Source organism: Cyprinus carpio, chromosome B23 (assembly GCF_018340385.1).
Source record: "Cyprinus carpio isolate SPL01 chromosome B23, ASM1834038v1, whole genome shotgun sequence".
NCBI lineage: Eukaryota > Metazoa > Chordata > Actinopteri > Cypriniformes > Cyprinidae > Cyprinus > Cyprinus carpio.
In genome coordinates this window covers 14,123,080-14,141,375 of record NC_056619.1, presented here as the reverse complement: position 1 = coordinate 14,141,375, position 18,296 = coordinate 14,123,080, and the positions used below count along the sequence as shown (strand labels likewise).

Genomic DNA, 18,296 nt, shown 5'->3' with positions numbered 1-18,296 from the left:
ACACGTATTTGTACCAAAAATTTTCAGTACGGGTGTTTCAGTTCGGTACACATACTGAACAAATACAGCATTGTTTTAACCACTGCACAAGTTGAATTTCATTGGGAAATTCCAGTTTTATATAATAAAGTCTCATCTTTTCAAGCAAACATTTTTTTACAAAAGCAACATTTTGACGCTCTTTGATGTGGCCTGATAGATCGCTGTATAAATGTTTCAGTTCAAACGGAGCACAAGTGAGCACGATCATCTCTTACTCTTTACTAATAGTTTTAACGTGAAATAAACATGAACGAACATCTAATGCAATCGCTCAATCGCACAAATTGTATAATTTAGAAGTTAATTTAAAAACTGCATTATGTGCAGTTTACATGCTTGCATGCAACTGCATACAAAGTTAAGTGCTGATTATATTTTAAAATAAATAGTAATTAAATTTAAGTTTGGGCTCTGTAGTTAATTGTAACCTTATAGTAATGCAAAAGTAGTTTAGAGCATAAGCTGAGGTAGATTTTTATTCCTATAAATTTTAGGGGTGCACGATAAATATCGGCCGATAATTAATGTGCATCTCCTCAGTAAAGCTGGTTCTCTAATCAGCTGTAAATTCCATCAGGTGCATGATTTCACATGATTTTCTCCCTGATAATGAACGTGGATTTGCACAGCTTGTCAGTTAAGAACGGCTCTGTGTAGTAACAGCTGCTCTATGTGAAATCATGCACCTGATGGAATTTACCGCTGATTAGAGAAACAGCTGACGAGAAGCGCATTGATTATCGGCCGATATTTAGCGTATAAAGAACAATTTGTTCAGTAAACCAATTTTATGTTTAGTTTATTCCTCCTGCTGTACCAAAACCATACTGAAATATGAAGTCAAAAACAAGGTACATACCGAACCATCATGTTTGTGTACCAGTACACCCCTAATATACACACTGTAGATAAAAAGAAGCTAGGGATGCACAGTATACAGTATCAATACCACATCAGTTATTGGCTGATATTAAAAATGTCTTAATGCATCAGTACTGGCTATTTTACTCTATTCATTAATTTAATTTAATTTCCTTTTGTCATCATCTAATGCTCAAAAACTTAAAAAAACACAAAAAATGTAACTCTTAAATGTAATATTTAACAAATTTCAAAATAAATATCCATTCTCATACTGTATTTTATAATGCTGTGATACCTTAATCTGTGGTGACTGTGTAAAAAAGTTCATTTATGTTTGTTATTTCTTTATAAAATAGTATTGAATGTTAATATTGGCCATATCACAAAATTATTAGCAGCTTATCGGTAATGCTATTTTTTTTTTAACTCTTGGAGTGATGTTACTTTTAAAAATATCTGTCGTTGATAAACAAGATCTTTTTTTTACTTTGAACTCTTGGAGTGATGTTACTTTTAAATAATGTATTGCACAGCTACAATGAACATCAGATCAAGGGTTTTCACACCTGAATTCTGAACGACAGACATGACATGGTTTGGTCTCTATGGCCCTGTCCTAAATAGCGGATTGGATGTGTAATATATTTGCAGTGAAGTCCTTGAGACCGTAGCGCCTCCCATTTGTCATTTTAGGTTTCAGAAGAATGCACTATCCCTGTTGCAGAGTCCACCATTTGGGACAGGGCTAAAAAGTTTTCGTCACACAAGCAGATAAAATGTTCTTTAGGAGACAAACTTCACAGAATTGAATTTCAGCACAGTGTTGGGACCTCAAATAACCTGCTAGTTTAGCCACTCACCAGCACAGTGGCGTGTCAGTAGATGCTGCTACAGAGGAGGTTCTCATTCATTTACTGATGTACTCACAAGGGGACAGAGCCAATGCACAGTCTCTGGCTGCCTATAACCAACTCCTTCCTGTTTCTGGTCAAGTCTGCAAGGGAAGTGAGTGTCCTGATGGAGGTATGGTCACATGATTGTGGTTCTGGGGCATGTACATGTTGTCACTTCTGCAGCCAACTGTGGTCGTCATCCTCTTCTTCATCAAGTAACTGCATAAACTCCAGTTCGCCTTTTCTCTCTATGGTGTTTCTAACAGAAATGCTGTTTGGAAAATAAGGTTTGGAACAATAATCAGGTCACTGACACTGCATTAGCATGAAAAACAAATTAAAAATCTACAAGAGTTGTCACATACACTGTATTAACTAATTACATACATTATCAATGAAAATTAGCATTTTTGCTCATTTGTATGTATTTGATGCTCACCAAGGCTGCATTTATTTGGTCAAAATACTGTAATATTGTGAAATATTATTAGAATAAAAACAGTTTCTATTTGAATATATTTAAAAATGTAATTTAATCCTGTGCTGGCAAACTCCAGTCTTCAACTTCACACAATCTGTCAGAACTCCTTTTAATATGCTGATTGGGTGCTCAAGAAACGCTATCAATGTTGAATAATAATACTGCTTAATATTTTTGTGGAGAAGTTCAAATTGATAAATTTTTAATAGAACATCTAAGCATTAATTTTAAATAGAAATCTTTTGGAACACTATGAATGTCTTCACTATCACTTTTGATCAATTTACTGCATCATTGCTGAAAAAAAGTATTAATTTCTTAAAAAAAAAAAAAATCTGACTTACAAAAACATGGGCTGCCAAGCAAAACAAAATACATTTGAAATGTTCATATACTGAGACAAAGGTTGCATTTACCAAAAATGATTCCTTATTTCTGCCAAATTATGAAAACACTAACAATATCTCAAAATGCTTTCCATCACTTAAGCAAAATAAATAAATAAATAATAATATTTGGTCTATCTTTGTAAGTTTTCCTAAATGTATTCTTTCATTCAGCCTTAAAAATAGCATGCTTCATATAAAATTGATCTAAAATATGTACCACTTTAAAGTTTAATGCAGTGGTCATATACTTGTACAACTTTAAAAGAGTGTCTTAATATTTAATATAGGGCTATACAAAAGACTAGATTATGAGTTTACATCTTCAGTTGATGAAAGGAAATGAATTCAGTCATGATACAGTATATCTAACCTGTTGATGGACGTCCATGAGGCATTCAATCAGGAGGGGCTAGCAGTTCTGCACAGATGCACACACAGTTACAGAGTTACAACAGACATAAATAAAGGCCGGCAGAGTGCACACACACACACCAAATAACTGACTAATGAAGCTGACATCCTTTATGTGCAAACTGTAAAGGATGCTGTTCAAAAGTCTGGAATCGATAAGATTTTTTTCTATAAAAAAAAAGAGGCTATTAACAGTTGCTGTATCTTTACACTAAAGCAAATACTATTACATTCACTATGTTTAGACTAGGCTAGTAAGACTCACAGATGTGGACTTGTGGTCATGCGGTCGCTCAAGTTTGATGCGGATGTCTGCACGGTTCTGCTCCTGGTTCTTTCCACTATCTGTTTTCCCAGCTGGAAACATAAGAACATTTATTTAATAGATAAACACACAAACATAAGCTACACTACTACACAAAGATTCACCAAAGATGTTTAATTTTTTATAAATATGTTAAGGGTGTGTGAGTGAAACTATTTTGCACAGCTTGTTTCTCTCACCAGGAGAGCTCCCCCTGCTGGTTGTACTGGCAGTGCTCATGTTGTCCTCCAGCCATGTGCTGTACGTGAACGAGTCTCGTTTATGAGGAGTATCTGCTGACGACAGACTCTCCTGAATGGGACAAATACAACAAATTGTTCTAGCAGACATACTAACAAAATATATGAAGTCTGTATAAGAATTCTTTCTAAATGTTATTCTCTGCTGTAAACATTATTCTCCCAAATAAACATGCATTTTCCAAACACATGTTTGTGCCAAAGACAGTTTGCATGCAATGACTGTGTAGTTTCTAGAGATGTCAATACTTGAATGTGTTGATGATAAATGTGCTTTTCTCACCATGCCGGTGTCATAGTCCTCTGTGGCCTCGGTTTCATTGTCCTCTACCACACTAGCAAAGCTGCTGGCGTTAGAGGAGGAGCGGGACAGGTCATGAGCCTCAGGAATGGAGGGAGCCTGGCAGTACATGCTTGAGCTACACACATACAAAAACATGTTACATATAAAAACTCTCGTAGTTCTTGTTGTCAGATTGCTTGCATCCACCAAAACACACAGCCAGGGTTCAGTAGCAAACCCTATTAATCACCAAATATGAGCAAAAACTGACATTGTTCAGCAGTTTTTTTTTTTTTTCAGCAAATTTCATTTTCATTTTCACCACATCTCAAATTAAGGAAGTGATGGTAATTACATTTGTAGCAATTTTCTCCATGTTTTGTATAATTAAAAAACAGCCTTTTTGGACACAGCACACCATAAAAAATTCTACCTTTTTATTTAGCATCTCAAACTTGCTCTTCATTAACACAGGTGTCTCTTTAATAAGCAAGTAAGGAATTTTTAGATTATCTATTGAGATTTCACACACACACACACACACACACACACACACACACACTGCTTTGCATGATCACTCACTAAATGATAGATTTTTGGAACATATCCAGTCCATCAGTACTGGCAATTTCAATTTTCAAAAATAAATGACTATGTTTACATCATTTTCACACAACATTTGAAGTATTAAAATTACATAGAAAATGTTTATTAAAATGAAAGATGTTAATTTAACTGTTTAAATATATCAATATTATAATAATTTAAATTTTATCATGTTTTTTCGTAGATTAAGATAGAATATCTAGGTTAGGGACAAAAGAAAAACAATACAATCTAAACATTAAAATTACATTTGAAAATAAGTAAAAATAAATAAAGGCATAGTAGAAAGTTTCAAAAACTATTTAAACAAATTTTAACAAAACATTGAAATCAACCCTTGAGACATAAAAGCACAAGGTCTAAGGCTCACTAAAATATCGAATCAATCGTCACTCGGTTATGCTTTTCACTTTACCTGTTCTTGGTGATGAGGATCTCAGGAGAGCTCTGATTGGAGGAGTTTTCAGACTTGGGGTCCTGGGAGGCGTGGCCACTGTCAGGAGTCTTCTGTGTGCTGGGGGAGCACTCTCTACTGCCACACACACACACACACTTTCACCATCAGAGGGCAGCATAAGCATTGTGTTTGAAACTCTACACGTCAAAGGTGAGGTGAGGTGACAGAGTCCAAGCTCAACAGCAGTCTACTCAGAGTTAGGTTAGGTTAGATACAACAGTGCATGCCGATTCACATCACTATACTGAAACTGAATTCGGAGCAACACCATTCAAAGGGCCTGTAAGTACTACAGCACATATGACAAAGGTCAGCTTATGCAAAATCAGTAAAACAGACATTGATTGGCTGAAAAATTAGCAGACCACCAATCAGTTAGCATGCTGATTTTGCATGTGTGACCAGTTTAATAATGTGCCAAATGCCATAATTCATAGCATTTCAGATGCATTGCTATGGCCAGGTAAGGAAAGCAGCTACTCTGTGGTTATAGAGGTGTCATTCTAAGGTGCCGTTTATACTTGGAGGAATCCACGATGAGCCTCCCATTCTTGAGAGTGACGCTGGGTAGAGAGAGACAGAGCACTGTCCTGTCCTCTGACAACAGAGCGGCAATCTTCACCAAACACATAAACACACAAAAGGAGTGTAAAGTTCAGTGTAATATTACACTTTATGTTCTGCGTATAACTCATTTTTGCATGTACAGTGCATGATCAATAAATGTAAGATTTTTGGGATATAACCATTCCCTCAGAACTAACACTGTCAATAATCTCTCTCAAACTGGCTTTGTTGATTGCTATTGTTGAGCCCTGCTCTTTCTCAAACACGCTCGCACACTCAAAAGTTTGGATTTATTTTTATTTTATTTTAAATGTTTTTAATGATTCATATACTCACTAAGACTGCATTTATTTGATAAAACAGTGATAAAAAACAGTGATATATTCAAACTTAACTTTTATATAGAAATATTACTATACAAAAACAACAAAAAAAAGATTATTGTAAAATATTATTACAATTCAAAATAACTCTATTTTAATATATTTTGAAATATAAATTATTTCTGTGACGGCAAAGATGTATTTGAGCAGCCATCACTCCAGGCTTATGATTTGATTTGCTACTCAAGAAACATTTCTTATTATCAATGTTGAAAAGCAGTTGAGCTGTTTAATATTTTTTAACTGTGATAATAAAATAACTAAATAAAATAATAAAAAATTATAATAAATAATAATAGATGATAATAAAAAAAAAATGAAATAAATAAATTAAAGAAAAAAATTCCAAGCCAAACTTCTGAATTGTAGTGCATTCTGAAAGCAGGTTTGAGCACAAGAGTGCCTGAATCTGATACATTGAAAATGTCATGCTTCACAATTGCAGTTTCTGAAGTTTCCTCCTCCTCTTACCTCTTCTCCCGGACCTCCTGGATGTTCTCAATGCCAATAGCACTGCTACGTCGAGAGCTGAAAGGTCCTGACTTTTTCCTAGTTGGGCTTTTTCCAGGAATGATCAAAGACTGTAGGAGAGAACAAGAAGATCAGTGAGCCAAGGATTCATAAAGAAACACCTTCACACTGTGATGGACACCATGTGAAAACTTCTCAAAGGAAACTTTAAGGATAATACATCCTCTATTGGTCAGGTTTATGTTATACCCTTGCAATTGTAGTCTATTATTTCGAATATCTGTGGCGTGCTCCAGTCTTTTTGAGAAAAAAAGACACTGTTTCGTAGCTTGACTGGCAGGGTGGATGTGAAGTGTGTGCTTGAGGGTTTCGGCCTGAACTGAGAGATGAAAGATGGGAGCAGGATCTCCTGAGCTTCACTGGGCGGCTGTGCTCTCGCTGGGGACACTTTGTTCTCTTCAAGCCTGAGCGCTGGGATTTTACAGCTACTGCTTTATGACTTCAAATGAAAGGCCTTCAGAAAGGCTTTTATCTAAAATGGCTTCAAAGGCTTTGGAAAGACTCTCTGTTGCCTTTGTCCTTTGTGTTTCTATGCTATTAGCTCGCAAAGAGTGTACAATTATCAGACGAGGGGATAGAAATGCACCGAATAGTACATACTCCACAACAAGAAATGACGTTGGACATTAAAAATGTAGCAGACCTATGCATTACATGCAGGAAGTGATGTTGGAAGGGGAGCTATGATGAAATCTGTGACTTTTCACCATGAACATTAAACACAGAAACAATGCTGCTGAACGTAGATGAATCCACATAGATGTACATGGGTCATTTAAAAGAACTGTGGCAGAGGATATAAAAGTGTGCAATATGACTCTAACTGAACAATGATTACTGTCAAAGTGGCTTATATTCAAAAAGAATATGGCCTGTTTAGTAAAACTGGATAGTATGGCATGAATAAAATGATGGATGCACAATATATATGTTTCATATCAGTTATCGGCCAATATTAAAGATATTTTATTGTTATTGACTGATATTGGTTATTTAATTGTGCATGCCTATTTCCTTTGCTTTTACAGTTGAACTTCACCATCATGTAAAGCTCATTTAAAGTACATCTTTGCAAAATACTAATAATTTATGAATTAATGAAAACTTAACACTTTAAATGTAATACTTGGCTAAATGAATCTCAAAATGAATTTCCATTTTTCATACAGAACATTATAATGTGGTGCCTAAATTCACTTATAGCTTTTAAAATTATTGATTTTAGTTTAGTTTTATTTTTATTAGTTGTATTTATTTAGGCAAAATAATTTATTGGTTATCGGCCACACTTGCATTATTGCAAAAAAAAGAAAAAAAAAAAAAAAAAAAAAAAAAAAGGAAAAAAAAATTAAATACAGTGTAAAAATTCAAATAAAAACAGAAATTGGGATGTTAGATGTAGTCTTGTAGATGTATCCAGGGTAAAATGCCATATTTAATTGAAAACAATTAAAAACATTGCTGTGAAGAACAGACCAATGCTAATTTTATTTTTGTTTTTATATTTCATGTTTTAGTAACTTTATTGTTTTGGCTTTTTTATTAGCTTTTGTTTTAAATGTGTATATAGTTTTAATTAATTTTTAGTTTAGTTTTAGTTATTTTAGTATATCAGTTGTTAATTGAAATTTGAAACTAAATGATTTTTTTTTTTTTTTTTTTTAATGAATGAAAGCCATTTTATGCATTTAGTTGTAGTTAACCATAATAACCCTGGAATAAACATAGTTTGTTAAGTGGGTGTATTATTATACACTGGTGGCAATCATTCTGTTAACAAAACATTAAAAATATGTGTATTTCCAAACAATTTCCAGTGGACAAACCACATTTCTAAAAAAATTTAGCAAAACTTAAAGAAAGTCAAAAAAATTAAACTGGATGCACATCCATTTCTTAGCCTCGTTTTTATTTGTGTAAAATAAAATATGGCATCAACCCTTACTATGAATTTCAATAATCTAATATTATATTATGATCAGTGCATTGAAAAAAGTACTATAGTTGACTGTAACTGCAGCTGTATGTTGTAAAAGTCATGCGATGAGAACAAATGATGCATATGAGAGAGGAGTGAGAGTTATACATGAACCTCTTCTATGGTTCCTATTCCTATGGCACTGCCACGCCGTCCATATTTACTGGGACTTTTGCCTGGGACAAGCAATGACTGCACAGATCCCACAGGAGAAAGAGAGAGAGAACGAGAGAAATCATGAGTCCATGCAGCAGGTTATGTGTTATACAAACAAAATAGCCTACAAACATCTGCTGGAGAGACAGTTATCAAAGCATAAACAGCAAGAAAAAAGCTGTCATGAACACAACAGAGTAGCCACACAAGGAAAGGGCCAGAGGAAGCTCAGCAGGTACGGGGACCTGTGAAGGACAAGAAAGCTGAAGTAGGAGCACATAGCACACAAGTGGTGACATTGGGACAGTTGACATTTGAACACAGTTTAACATTTAGTCAGGTTAGTCATACAAGGAAGTTCATATATATCATGCCTTTAAATAAACATTTATGCATTATTTTGGAAAATGGGCTCCGTTTAATTGTGCCAGGTGTTATGTTAAACTTGCAAAAATGCAAACTATGCATACTCATAGTTATAACATAGATCAGTGGCTCACAACTGGTGGGTTGTTATTCAAAAAAGGATCTGACATAGAAGAAAAATGCTCACATAATAAAATAAATTAAAAAAACTTAAAATTTTACTATCCAGTTAAAAAAAAAAAAAAAAAAAAAAAAAAAAAAAACTTAAAATTTTACTATCTAGTAAGTTTTTTTGCATATTGTTGGTCCTAAGCACTTAACAGTTTTAATCTGACTTTATGGATGTTTTTATTTACATTAAAATAAAATTGTACAAAAAAACTAAAACTAAAATAAAATACAACAAAAATGTAAATATTAAAAAACTGAATTTACAAAACTGTTAATTTTACAATCTAGTTTATTTTACTAATTTTGTATATTGCTGGACCTATGCAAGGTTCAGTTTGATTTTAAAGAATTTTTTATTTACTTATGATAAATAATTTTGGTAAGTGTTGAGTTGTCACTTGACATGCAATGTACTGGGTCCTGCAGCAAAACCAGTTGATAACCACTATCACAAAGGACCTTAGTGTTGACCCCCCCTATCACTGTCAATGGCCCTTGTTGTTCTGACTTAATCACCATAAGGGGATGAATCAATACACCGTTTCTAATTCTCGCCAGTAACCTTTGGGATTAAATTCCAAATACCAATATATTAGTTGTACTAAAATTTAGGTCTTTATTCTCCATTGCATAACCTGTGTGAAGGCCATCTGACTGACATGGCATATGATAGCACTATAAATAACAGAAACATTAACTGTGACAGAGGCATGGCTCAGTAACTCTGAAGTCTGTTCCAGTGCGAGTCCCTGTGGGGAAAGTGGGATTTCACTCGACTCATATGAGCTGTGCTCACGAGGGGCGCTGGCATGACTTAGCATGGCTCTCAGTGTGTGACGGTCCCCAGGGCAAGAAGCAGCACCACAAGAGCCGCTGCGCTTGATGGAGCAAGAGCTAGCTGGCCAGAGGATGCTGTCTCTGCACTTAAGCTGTGCAAGCATTATACTTACCAACAGGACACCTGCATATTAAAATCCATTCAACATGCACACACATAAATATGGAATTCTCCCAGCAGGTTCTTATGCAGTGCTGATGCATGTCTGATCCTGTGGGGGATGTGGTAAGGTCAAAACATTCACAACCCTCTTTATACGAACACTGCTGCAGGTTGCCTTATCCTACTTCAAAATCAGATAGTATTCATTCCTGAGAGACACCGCAAGGAAAATAACAAAATAATGTCTCACATGACGCCTTGTAGATCTGACAGCATTTCATTCCCTCATGAGCAACATGCAACACATTCCAGAATACTTTTTGTCATGCACCCCTCAGAGGACCTCATCTTTACCATAACCAAGACACGCAGTTCCTGTGATTATAACGGGGGTTAAAGGAACAGTCTTCTCTGGGGAAAGCGTAAATTCATATAACATGCATTTGGGTCAATGACATATTTATACACTAAAATTGTCTGCAAAAAAGAAAAAGAAAACCGTTAAAAAAAAATCAAGTTCAAAACATACATGTCAAGTTCTGATGGGTGGAAAGTTTAATATTATTTTCAAAATAAAATTGCCTGAAAAAATATATTTTTCAAGGTAGTACTACTTTTAAAAGAATATTACAAATTATATAATCAAATGTGTGTGTGTGTGTGTGTGTGTTATATATATATATATATATATATATAGATATATATAGATGTCTCAGTACATCAAACTGTAAAAAGAAAACCTATATTAAAATATATTATATACGCATGCCAAATTACCTAAGGTTTTCCCTTAATTTCTATTTTTTAATTCTAAACAATATCAAAATATATTTTAATACAGAAATTATAAACAGGCTTATCATAGAAGAGATGTATTGAAGTCAATGAATCTATTAATCACATTTCTAACATACTTTAGAATAAATGAATAGATAGGAACTTCATGTCATTGACCCTTTTAACTCAAGAAATCCTGACTGTAGAGCAGCAAACAGGAGTGCATGACCAGTGCATTTAAGTGACCCTTTCAAGAAACGTTCCTGAGGTAAACTGTAAAAGTTCCATTGAATAAGATCAGTGGCTGCAGAGATGACACACAAAAAGCATGATGAGAATGAGGGAAAAGGGACTGGTGCATGAGGGAAATTATTAATTAAATCGAAGTTGGTTGAATAATCATGAATTATTTAATCTTCGTTGTGTTGTTTTGTTCTCAGTTTGGCAACTCAGAGGATCTGTGCGTGTGCTTAGATTTCAGTGTAGTCAGGAATTAGTGAAGTATGTGTAACCAGGACTGGCTTTTTGCCTCATAGTGGAGTGAATTGAGGGGACTAGCATTGTTTGGCCCATTGGAAAGCCAATAGGGCAGGGGGTTACTTACTATCCCATGGGGTTTAGGGGTCTCTGGTGAGTGGTGGTTGTTGTTGTTGTGGGTGATACTGCCACTGTGACTATTGGAGACTGTGTACTTCCTGATATTGAGGCCCATGGTGTCCAGAGACTGGCTCCTGCTGCGGATCACCCGCTATAGCACAGGGAGAGATGAGGAGGAGACACGGTGAGCAGCGGCAGGTCAGCGAGGGCCAGTGGAGTGGGTCTGAAGCCAATGAATCAAGTAGCTAAAACAACCCTAGCAACACCTGAGCGAAGAGTGCAGCTTTGTTCGTAAAAGAAAAAAGCAAGTGGGCAGAGGGAGGACAGATGAAGCTAGCAGAGAGCTTGGCTGCTCATGATTGAAGCATGCAACCAATAGAGGGCAGAACTGCCTGAGAGTGTTAATGGATATTGATTAAACATCACCCACTAAAGTGCTGCCCGATTTCATGGGAAAATCCCAGAATGCCACAATCCCAGATGAGCTGTGTCTATGCTAATGAGTTCGGCTATTGACAGCTGCTGCTGAAAACTGTGTGAATAAGTGGTTGCGGAAGCAAATATATTAGGTTAAAAGACAGATAATGAAAATGATTTATGAGAAGTCTGATTGATTTTTCATGTTTGGATGACCACAATCAATGCGTGAACACCACTGAACACCTTCAATTATGCACATATAAACGTTCCCTGTCTGTAGTAAATTATTGCTATGGAAAATTCAGTCTACTTGAAAAATAACCTCTATATACTCATCAGGCATAATGCTGCACATTACAGAGAAATATTTGTGTCGTGTATGATTAATCATGTACTACTGATTAATTTGCAAAGTATTTCAGGAAGCAAAACACTGTAGAGCATAAGATAAATCTCATGAGTGGATCTATGCTCGACAATGTGCTAATAGGATTTAATTAGCTTTAATTATGGTAATAAGTAATTAAATTTCGGTAGCATTGGTTAGATCACTTGGCAGCTGGAGTCATAAAGACACTGCTATCTAAATCCCAAGAGAGAAAAATATGCTAGTTATTATCACTAACGAAAACCATAAAACTGTTAACTAACATGAAGTACAAAAAAACTTATTTTACTTCAGCTAGTTTATAAAGGCTGAATTTAGTTTTTGTTTAAGCTGAAGTACTAAAACAACTAAACTTAAACTAAATAAAAACTATTGAATAACTAATACTTAATAGACATATTAAAAACGGAAATTAATAAAAAAGACAAACACATCAACAGAATTACTAAAACTTTAACTAAAATGAAAACATAAAACATAAATTATAATCAAAAAATATTCTATTATTATACAAAAATGATAGTATATAAAGACAGTAAAATAACACTGCTCTGAATGAATGACTCATCTCATGTCAGGAAAAGATTTATGACCACAAACCAAATCCACCCCGTCCAGCATTCACACACAAGCCACAGCAATGCTTCACAAACATCCCCATCCCCCTCTATTCTGGATGTAAGTGCCCTCACAGAGACCCCAGAGCTCTGGGTCCTTGTGGATTACCTTGAAAGACTCAAAGAAGCCCCCTCCCCCTCCTCCTCCATTCTCCAGTTTGTCCTCCTCTCCTCCCAGCCCCATCATAGCCTGACTGTTGATGTGCAGCTCCTCATACAGCGTCTCCAGCAGAGCAGACCGGGTACGCTCCTGGTAATATAGCGCACTTGTACTTAGACATAGAATACATTTGAATATAATAAATTAATGCTAGATGAGGCTTGTGACATTTACATTACATGTATGCATTTGTTAGTCACATATATCATAAAATACATTTTATTAATACATTGCATTTAAAACCATAACCTTGGTATTGCATATGAGCACTGATTTCTGAAAACTGAATGACACTCACCTCTAATTTGGCAAATTTTTCAGCTTTGTAACAAGCATATTCAGCATTGATCAGCTTGGTAAGCAAAAATTCATGAAACTCTGGGCCCTGAGAGAGGGAAGAAGTGCAAAAGGAGAACAAATGAAAGAGATATACAGTAGATAGATGGAGAGATTTTTTTTACTTTACATATACTACCATTTAAAAGATTAAAAAAAATGAATAATTTTATTTAGCAGGGATCCATTAAATGCATAGGAGAATTTTAAAAATGTTTTAATAAAATCTTACTTACCCAAAACCTTTGAAATGAAAATAATTGTATTAAGCAGATGCTTTTTTCCCCCTGAAATGCCACTTAAAGAGCATTTACTGTATATCTTTCATCAGTGCATTCCTTAGGACCTGAACCCATGATGACCCTGATGTTGCTAGTGCAATGCATTTAGATTCATCAACTCACTTTCTTAAAAATGGCTGGGTTTGGGAGGGGTGGTCCGAAGAAGGGGACGTCATCTCTCGCTGTTACTGAAACCTGGACAATGACAAATGCATGTATCACTTACTGACTCACAGAGAGGTGGTACAGAAGCGCTAGATTGCAGTAATACTGTGATGATGTACCTTGTACAGGGCGTTGTCAGAACAGGCATTTTCAACTTGCACCACTACATAGGCATGCAGGAAGTTGGAGGCAATCATGTCTGGCACAAATGGAGTGTTCTCGTCTTGAAACACGATGGCCACAATGTCATTTCCTATATGCCTCTTCCTTTGTAGCTGTGATAACAAAACAAGAGAGTTCACTTTGATAATTCCTCATTTAAATGTAACAGTTGCACTTTCATCAAACTTAAATACCATAAAGCTGTTAAAGTGAGATTTCTTTGACATAATTTAAAATGTATTAGTAGCTTTCAAGCCAAAGAATAATAAAAAAAAGTGGGTCCTGGATGCTAATTGGTCAAAACAGTGTTGCAGTCTATTAAAATAGAAACTATAGTAATGTATGACGCAAACACTTGTTCACCATAGTTTCATACAAAGCTAACTATTAATATTTAATTAACCTACATACAGTAAAAATGTTTGGGGGCTATAAGGATATTTAAATGTTTTTGAAACAATTCTCTTATGACCAAAGCTGCATTTATTTGATCAAAAATATTTAATATTTTAATATATTATTAATATATATATAATTCATATTTTTTCAGGATCCTTTAATAAATAGAGAGTTAAAAATAACAGTGTTGATTTGAAATATAAATCTGTGCAACATTATAAATGTCGTTACTGTCAGTTTTGGTCAATTTAACTTTTGAACAGCAGTGTATACTGCTAAAGAATAACAGGACATAATACATTAGCTTTAAAAAATGCTGTTTTAATGAAAATTCACATCTTTAATATTTCTATCATGCCATTATATAAAATCACTAGAATATGTGCTATATTCTGAATATCCATTGCATATTATGCCTTTTATACATGGATATAAACAAATCATAGCACAACATCTTGCACTTTATTGCTTAGGAATGAAATGAGCCAGTCCAAACATATTTGGTGAAATATACAACCCCACAGTTGCGATGAGTGTCGTTAAACACTCTTCTGGCAGACATCTGATGATAAATTCCATATACTTTTGAGGTTTAATTTATGTGTCAATGATGCCGTGTGTTGAAGTTGTTTTTCACAACATGTCTCAACAGGTGGCTGGCAAGGGCAAACACAGAGGTTGCAGCCGCTCATTTAAACATGGACATCAGTTCACCAACTCGATCTGCTGTCAGCCTCCAATCACTGCAGAGTGTGAGTGTACGCACATGACAGTGAGAGAGAGAGGAGCGCGCTTCATGTGTTCTAAATGTAGAAGATTCCCTGAGGAGTGAGCTCTAAAAACACTCTTCCTCAGAGGACACAGCGCTGCCAGTGAAGGTGAAGAATAAAGATCACTTTGTGAGTCAACAATCATCTGCCAGCACATCAGCAGTGTGTGGCTGCAGAAAACAGCATTTGCCCCTGTGCTAAAGAATGGATTTCTCCCCTCCTGTCAATCCAGATGGCTCATACCTATGTGGCTTGTTATATTATTTTGCATCTGAACAGTATTTACAAACACGGATAATCAGGGACAACTTACCACAGTTGAATTGATTATAAGATCTAGAAGTAGGGAAAACACATGTGCTGTGAGTGACCCTCTCACTGTCTGAACCCCCAGCATTGTGAGTACCTGCTGTGTATCGCCCTCTGTGTAAGGCAGCTTAGTTGACACGTGGAACATGATCTCCTTGTTGTGGAAATTGTGGTACACAGATTCAGAGCCTGTCTGTCCATGGGTCACGTCCAATCCTCCACGAAACCTAGTAGAAGAAAGCATATTCAAGTCAAACATAAAGGATATCATTAGCATTAACCTTCACAAAGATAATGAATGTTAGTTTTGTAGCAAAACTTTATCATATGGATATCTTTGTAAAGGTTACATAAAAAATTGCTAAATGGTTTGCAGTGGTATTTCTGCACAAAACGTGTGTTCTGTTATTCAGTAATCACTCACAATCTATGGAGGACTAGGAGAGCCACATAATAATAAAAAGTAATGAATAAATTATTGATTTAATTAAAAAAAGGCAAAAAGGATAAGAAATTCTATTGTTTTTAAACATGTCTACAGTATTTATCTGTCAATTTAAAAGAGAATTTATTATTTATTGTTAGATTTCACTATATAAACATTAATTACACATATATTTATTTTAGGACCATTTAAAAGTGATTCATTTACATCTTTATTTTTAATTATTTTGTAAAGAATTATTAATAAATTAATTAAATGAATAACAAATTAAATTAAATTCCTTTATTTTTTAAGTGGCTTACCTTGTTCTGTGCTGTTTTATTTTATGATGTATTTATTAATTTTTATATGATTAGTATATAATATTAGTATTTTACTAATTATTTTTTTGTTTTCATTTTAATTGTATAAGTTTTAGTAATTTTGTTAAATGCTTTTGTCATTTTTATTAATTTTTGTTTTTTCATTAAATATGTCTATTTAGCATTAATTACCTTCTTTAACATTTACTTTATACTTGAACTTAAACATTTTATTTGAGTTTATTTTAGTAATATTTATAATATTTATTAATATATTAATATTAATAATAGTAACATTTATATTTTTTCCATCTTATTTCAAATAACAAAATAATTTGTAATAGTTTTAATAATTATAACACTGGCTTGATAATAATAACATTTTAATAATAACACTTCTTGCGTGATTTGGAGGAGCTATAACAGAGCTATAAGAAAGTGCAGTTCATTCCTAGTGAAATCTCTCCTCAGAAGTGCAAAAATACAAAGACCACCACCCAAAGCTTCTATTTTAATTAATTCATGCTTTTAAACATTTCATCTAGCATGTCTACATCTCACTTGTGCCGTACTGAGAGAGAGTAAGAGAGAGAGTGTTACCCTCTGAAGTCATAAAGCTCGATTTTCTGTCCCAGAAACTCTAAAAACTCCACCAAAGCAGGACTCTCCTCGTTATTCCCAAACAACTCCTCCTCTGAGGTCTACACAGATAAAAACACATAAAATGCTTAAAAGTAAAAAAAAAAAAAAAAAAAAAAAAAAACTTTTGTATTGTCCCCTTGGCAGCAGACACAGTAACCCTTCAGGTATAACAGAAGGTCAACACAACACAGAAGCTTCATGCATTATCATTACTTCAATTACTGAACAAAATAACAAAGTAGTTCAGTCATTCATACATCACAAGAAAACATAATGACAATGCTTTATGTTATAGCACAAAGCCCGACATTCAACAAACCCCATATGAAACGAACCCACACACAAAAACAAGAATATCTTGATGAGAACAAAAGCAAACTCTAAAATTAGCAAACCTAAATGGCTCATCACGAGTCAATTAGCTTGATGAAAATGCAAATTGTTCCTCTGAATAAACATTGTCTCCGATTTAGAGTCAAGGAGGGCAAGCGGAAGTTTTAAGGGCTGATCCATAAGGTGCGTTTTTTAGACATGAGAACATCCCATTAAGGGCCTCTGTGTTCTTGCTAACCACATTGGAAAGGTTGAGTGTGTAAACACACCGATCCGTGAGATGAGAGGCTGTTCAAGCGCATCTCGCAGCCTCCGCTGTCATGCTAATATGCTAAGGGCGTTGCTGGCAAGCATCCTCGAAGAACCTCTCAGGCACCTCTCAATCTCTGCAGCCTTAAAGGTCAAGGATCTGCCTTAATGCAATCAAAGCTCTCCTCTGGGAACAATAGCCTCATGATTTTAATAAAAGACAAATGAAGACAACGGCTTGATTGTTGTCTAAGCAGAAGAGCCATTGTAGGGTTGAGAGAAGGAAGGACTACTTTGTTCAAAAGAATGGTGTTGTTCTAAATAAAGATGAATTATGATGGTGAGTTACAGCACCAATTCATCTCTGTGCATCGGCTAAATGAGAGGAAATCGGTTGTGAAGAAGCTAACGGAGATAAGGCTTCCCATGTGACTCACCTGTCCAAACTTCTGATAAATGACTCCAAACTTGAAGTTGTTGCTTATGACGTGTTCGTCGAAAGTGACGATGAGCCTGGAGGCCTGCGGCAGAGTAGACGTTTTCAATAGCATGATGAATGTCCTTTAGGTACTGCTTTGTCAACATTGCAAACCCAAAGAGACGACGAGCAATACTTTTGCAGAAACTAGCATATTTCCCAGTGCCACACTTTAATTAACCAGGACAAATGATTTAGGATTACGTGTTAGTGAGTTAAGGGTATCACTTTGGTGCAGGTGGGTCATACAAAAAGATTGAATGTAATTGTTGTGTACCTTTGGGTAAAGCACCGGGAAAAATCGGTCCACGTTCACCTCTTCACAGACGAGCTGATGATAATGAAAAAAGAAAACACATATTGATTCGTTCCTCATTCTCATCT

General features: G+C 35.1%; 1 protein-coding gene across 17 annotated transcripts in view; it reads right to left on the bottom strand.

The window, feature by feature from the left end:
• Positions 1–1,397: 1,397 nt before the first annotated feature.
• rap1gapa (RAP1 GTPase activating protein a) overlaps positions 1,398–18,296 on the bottom strand; it is an 87,916-nt gene continuing 71,017 nt past the window's right edge. For 8 of the 17 annotated variants that reach the window (XM_042750150.1, XM_042750140.1, XM_042750142.1 and 5 more), the window contains 17 exons: positions 18,190–18,243; positions 17,872–17,955; positions 16,811–16,911; positions 15,561–15,690; positions 13,943–14,098; positions 13,782–13,853; positions 13,340–13,426; positions 12,991–13,131; positions 11,464–11,607; positions 8,564–8,641; positions 6,412–6,521; positions 4,949–5,065; positions 3,928–4,063; positions 3,585–3,696; positions 3,346–3,437; positions 3,040–3,087; positions 1,398–2,070 (listed from right to left, as the gene is read on the bottom strand). In XM_042750150.1, the coding sequence (XP_042606084.1) occupies positions 3,079–3,087; positions 3,346–3,437; positions 3,585–3,696; positions 3,928–4,063; positions 4,949–5,065; positions 6,412–6,521; positions 8,564–8,641; positions 11,464–11,607; positions 12,991–13,131; positions 13,340–13,426; positions 13,782–13,853; positions 13,943–14,098; positions 15,561–15,690; positions 16,811–16,911; positions 17,872–17,955; positions 18,190–18,243 (1,623 nt within the window). In that variant the 3' untranslated portion in view covers positions 1,398–2,070; positions 3,040–3,078. Of the gene's footprint in view, positions 2,071–3,039; positions 3,088–3,345; positions 3,438–3,584; positions 3,697–3,927; positions 4,064–4,948; positions 5,066–5,511; positions 5,607–6,411; positions 6,522–8,563; positions 8,642–11,463; positions 11,608–12,990; positions 13,132–13,339; positions 13,427–13,781; positions 13,854–13,942; positions 14,099–15,560; positions 15,691–16,810; positions 16,912–17,871; positions 17,956–18,189; positions 18,244–18,296 lie in introns of all 17 variants that reach the window. The other 9 variants (XR_006158133.1, XR_006158134.1, XR_006158135.1 and 6 more) reach the window with 9 other exon arrangements.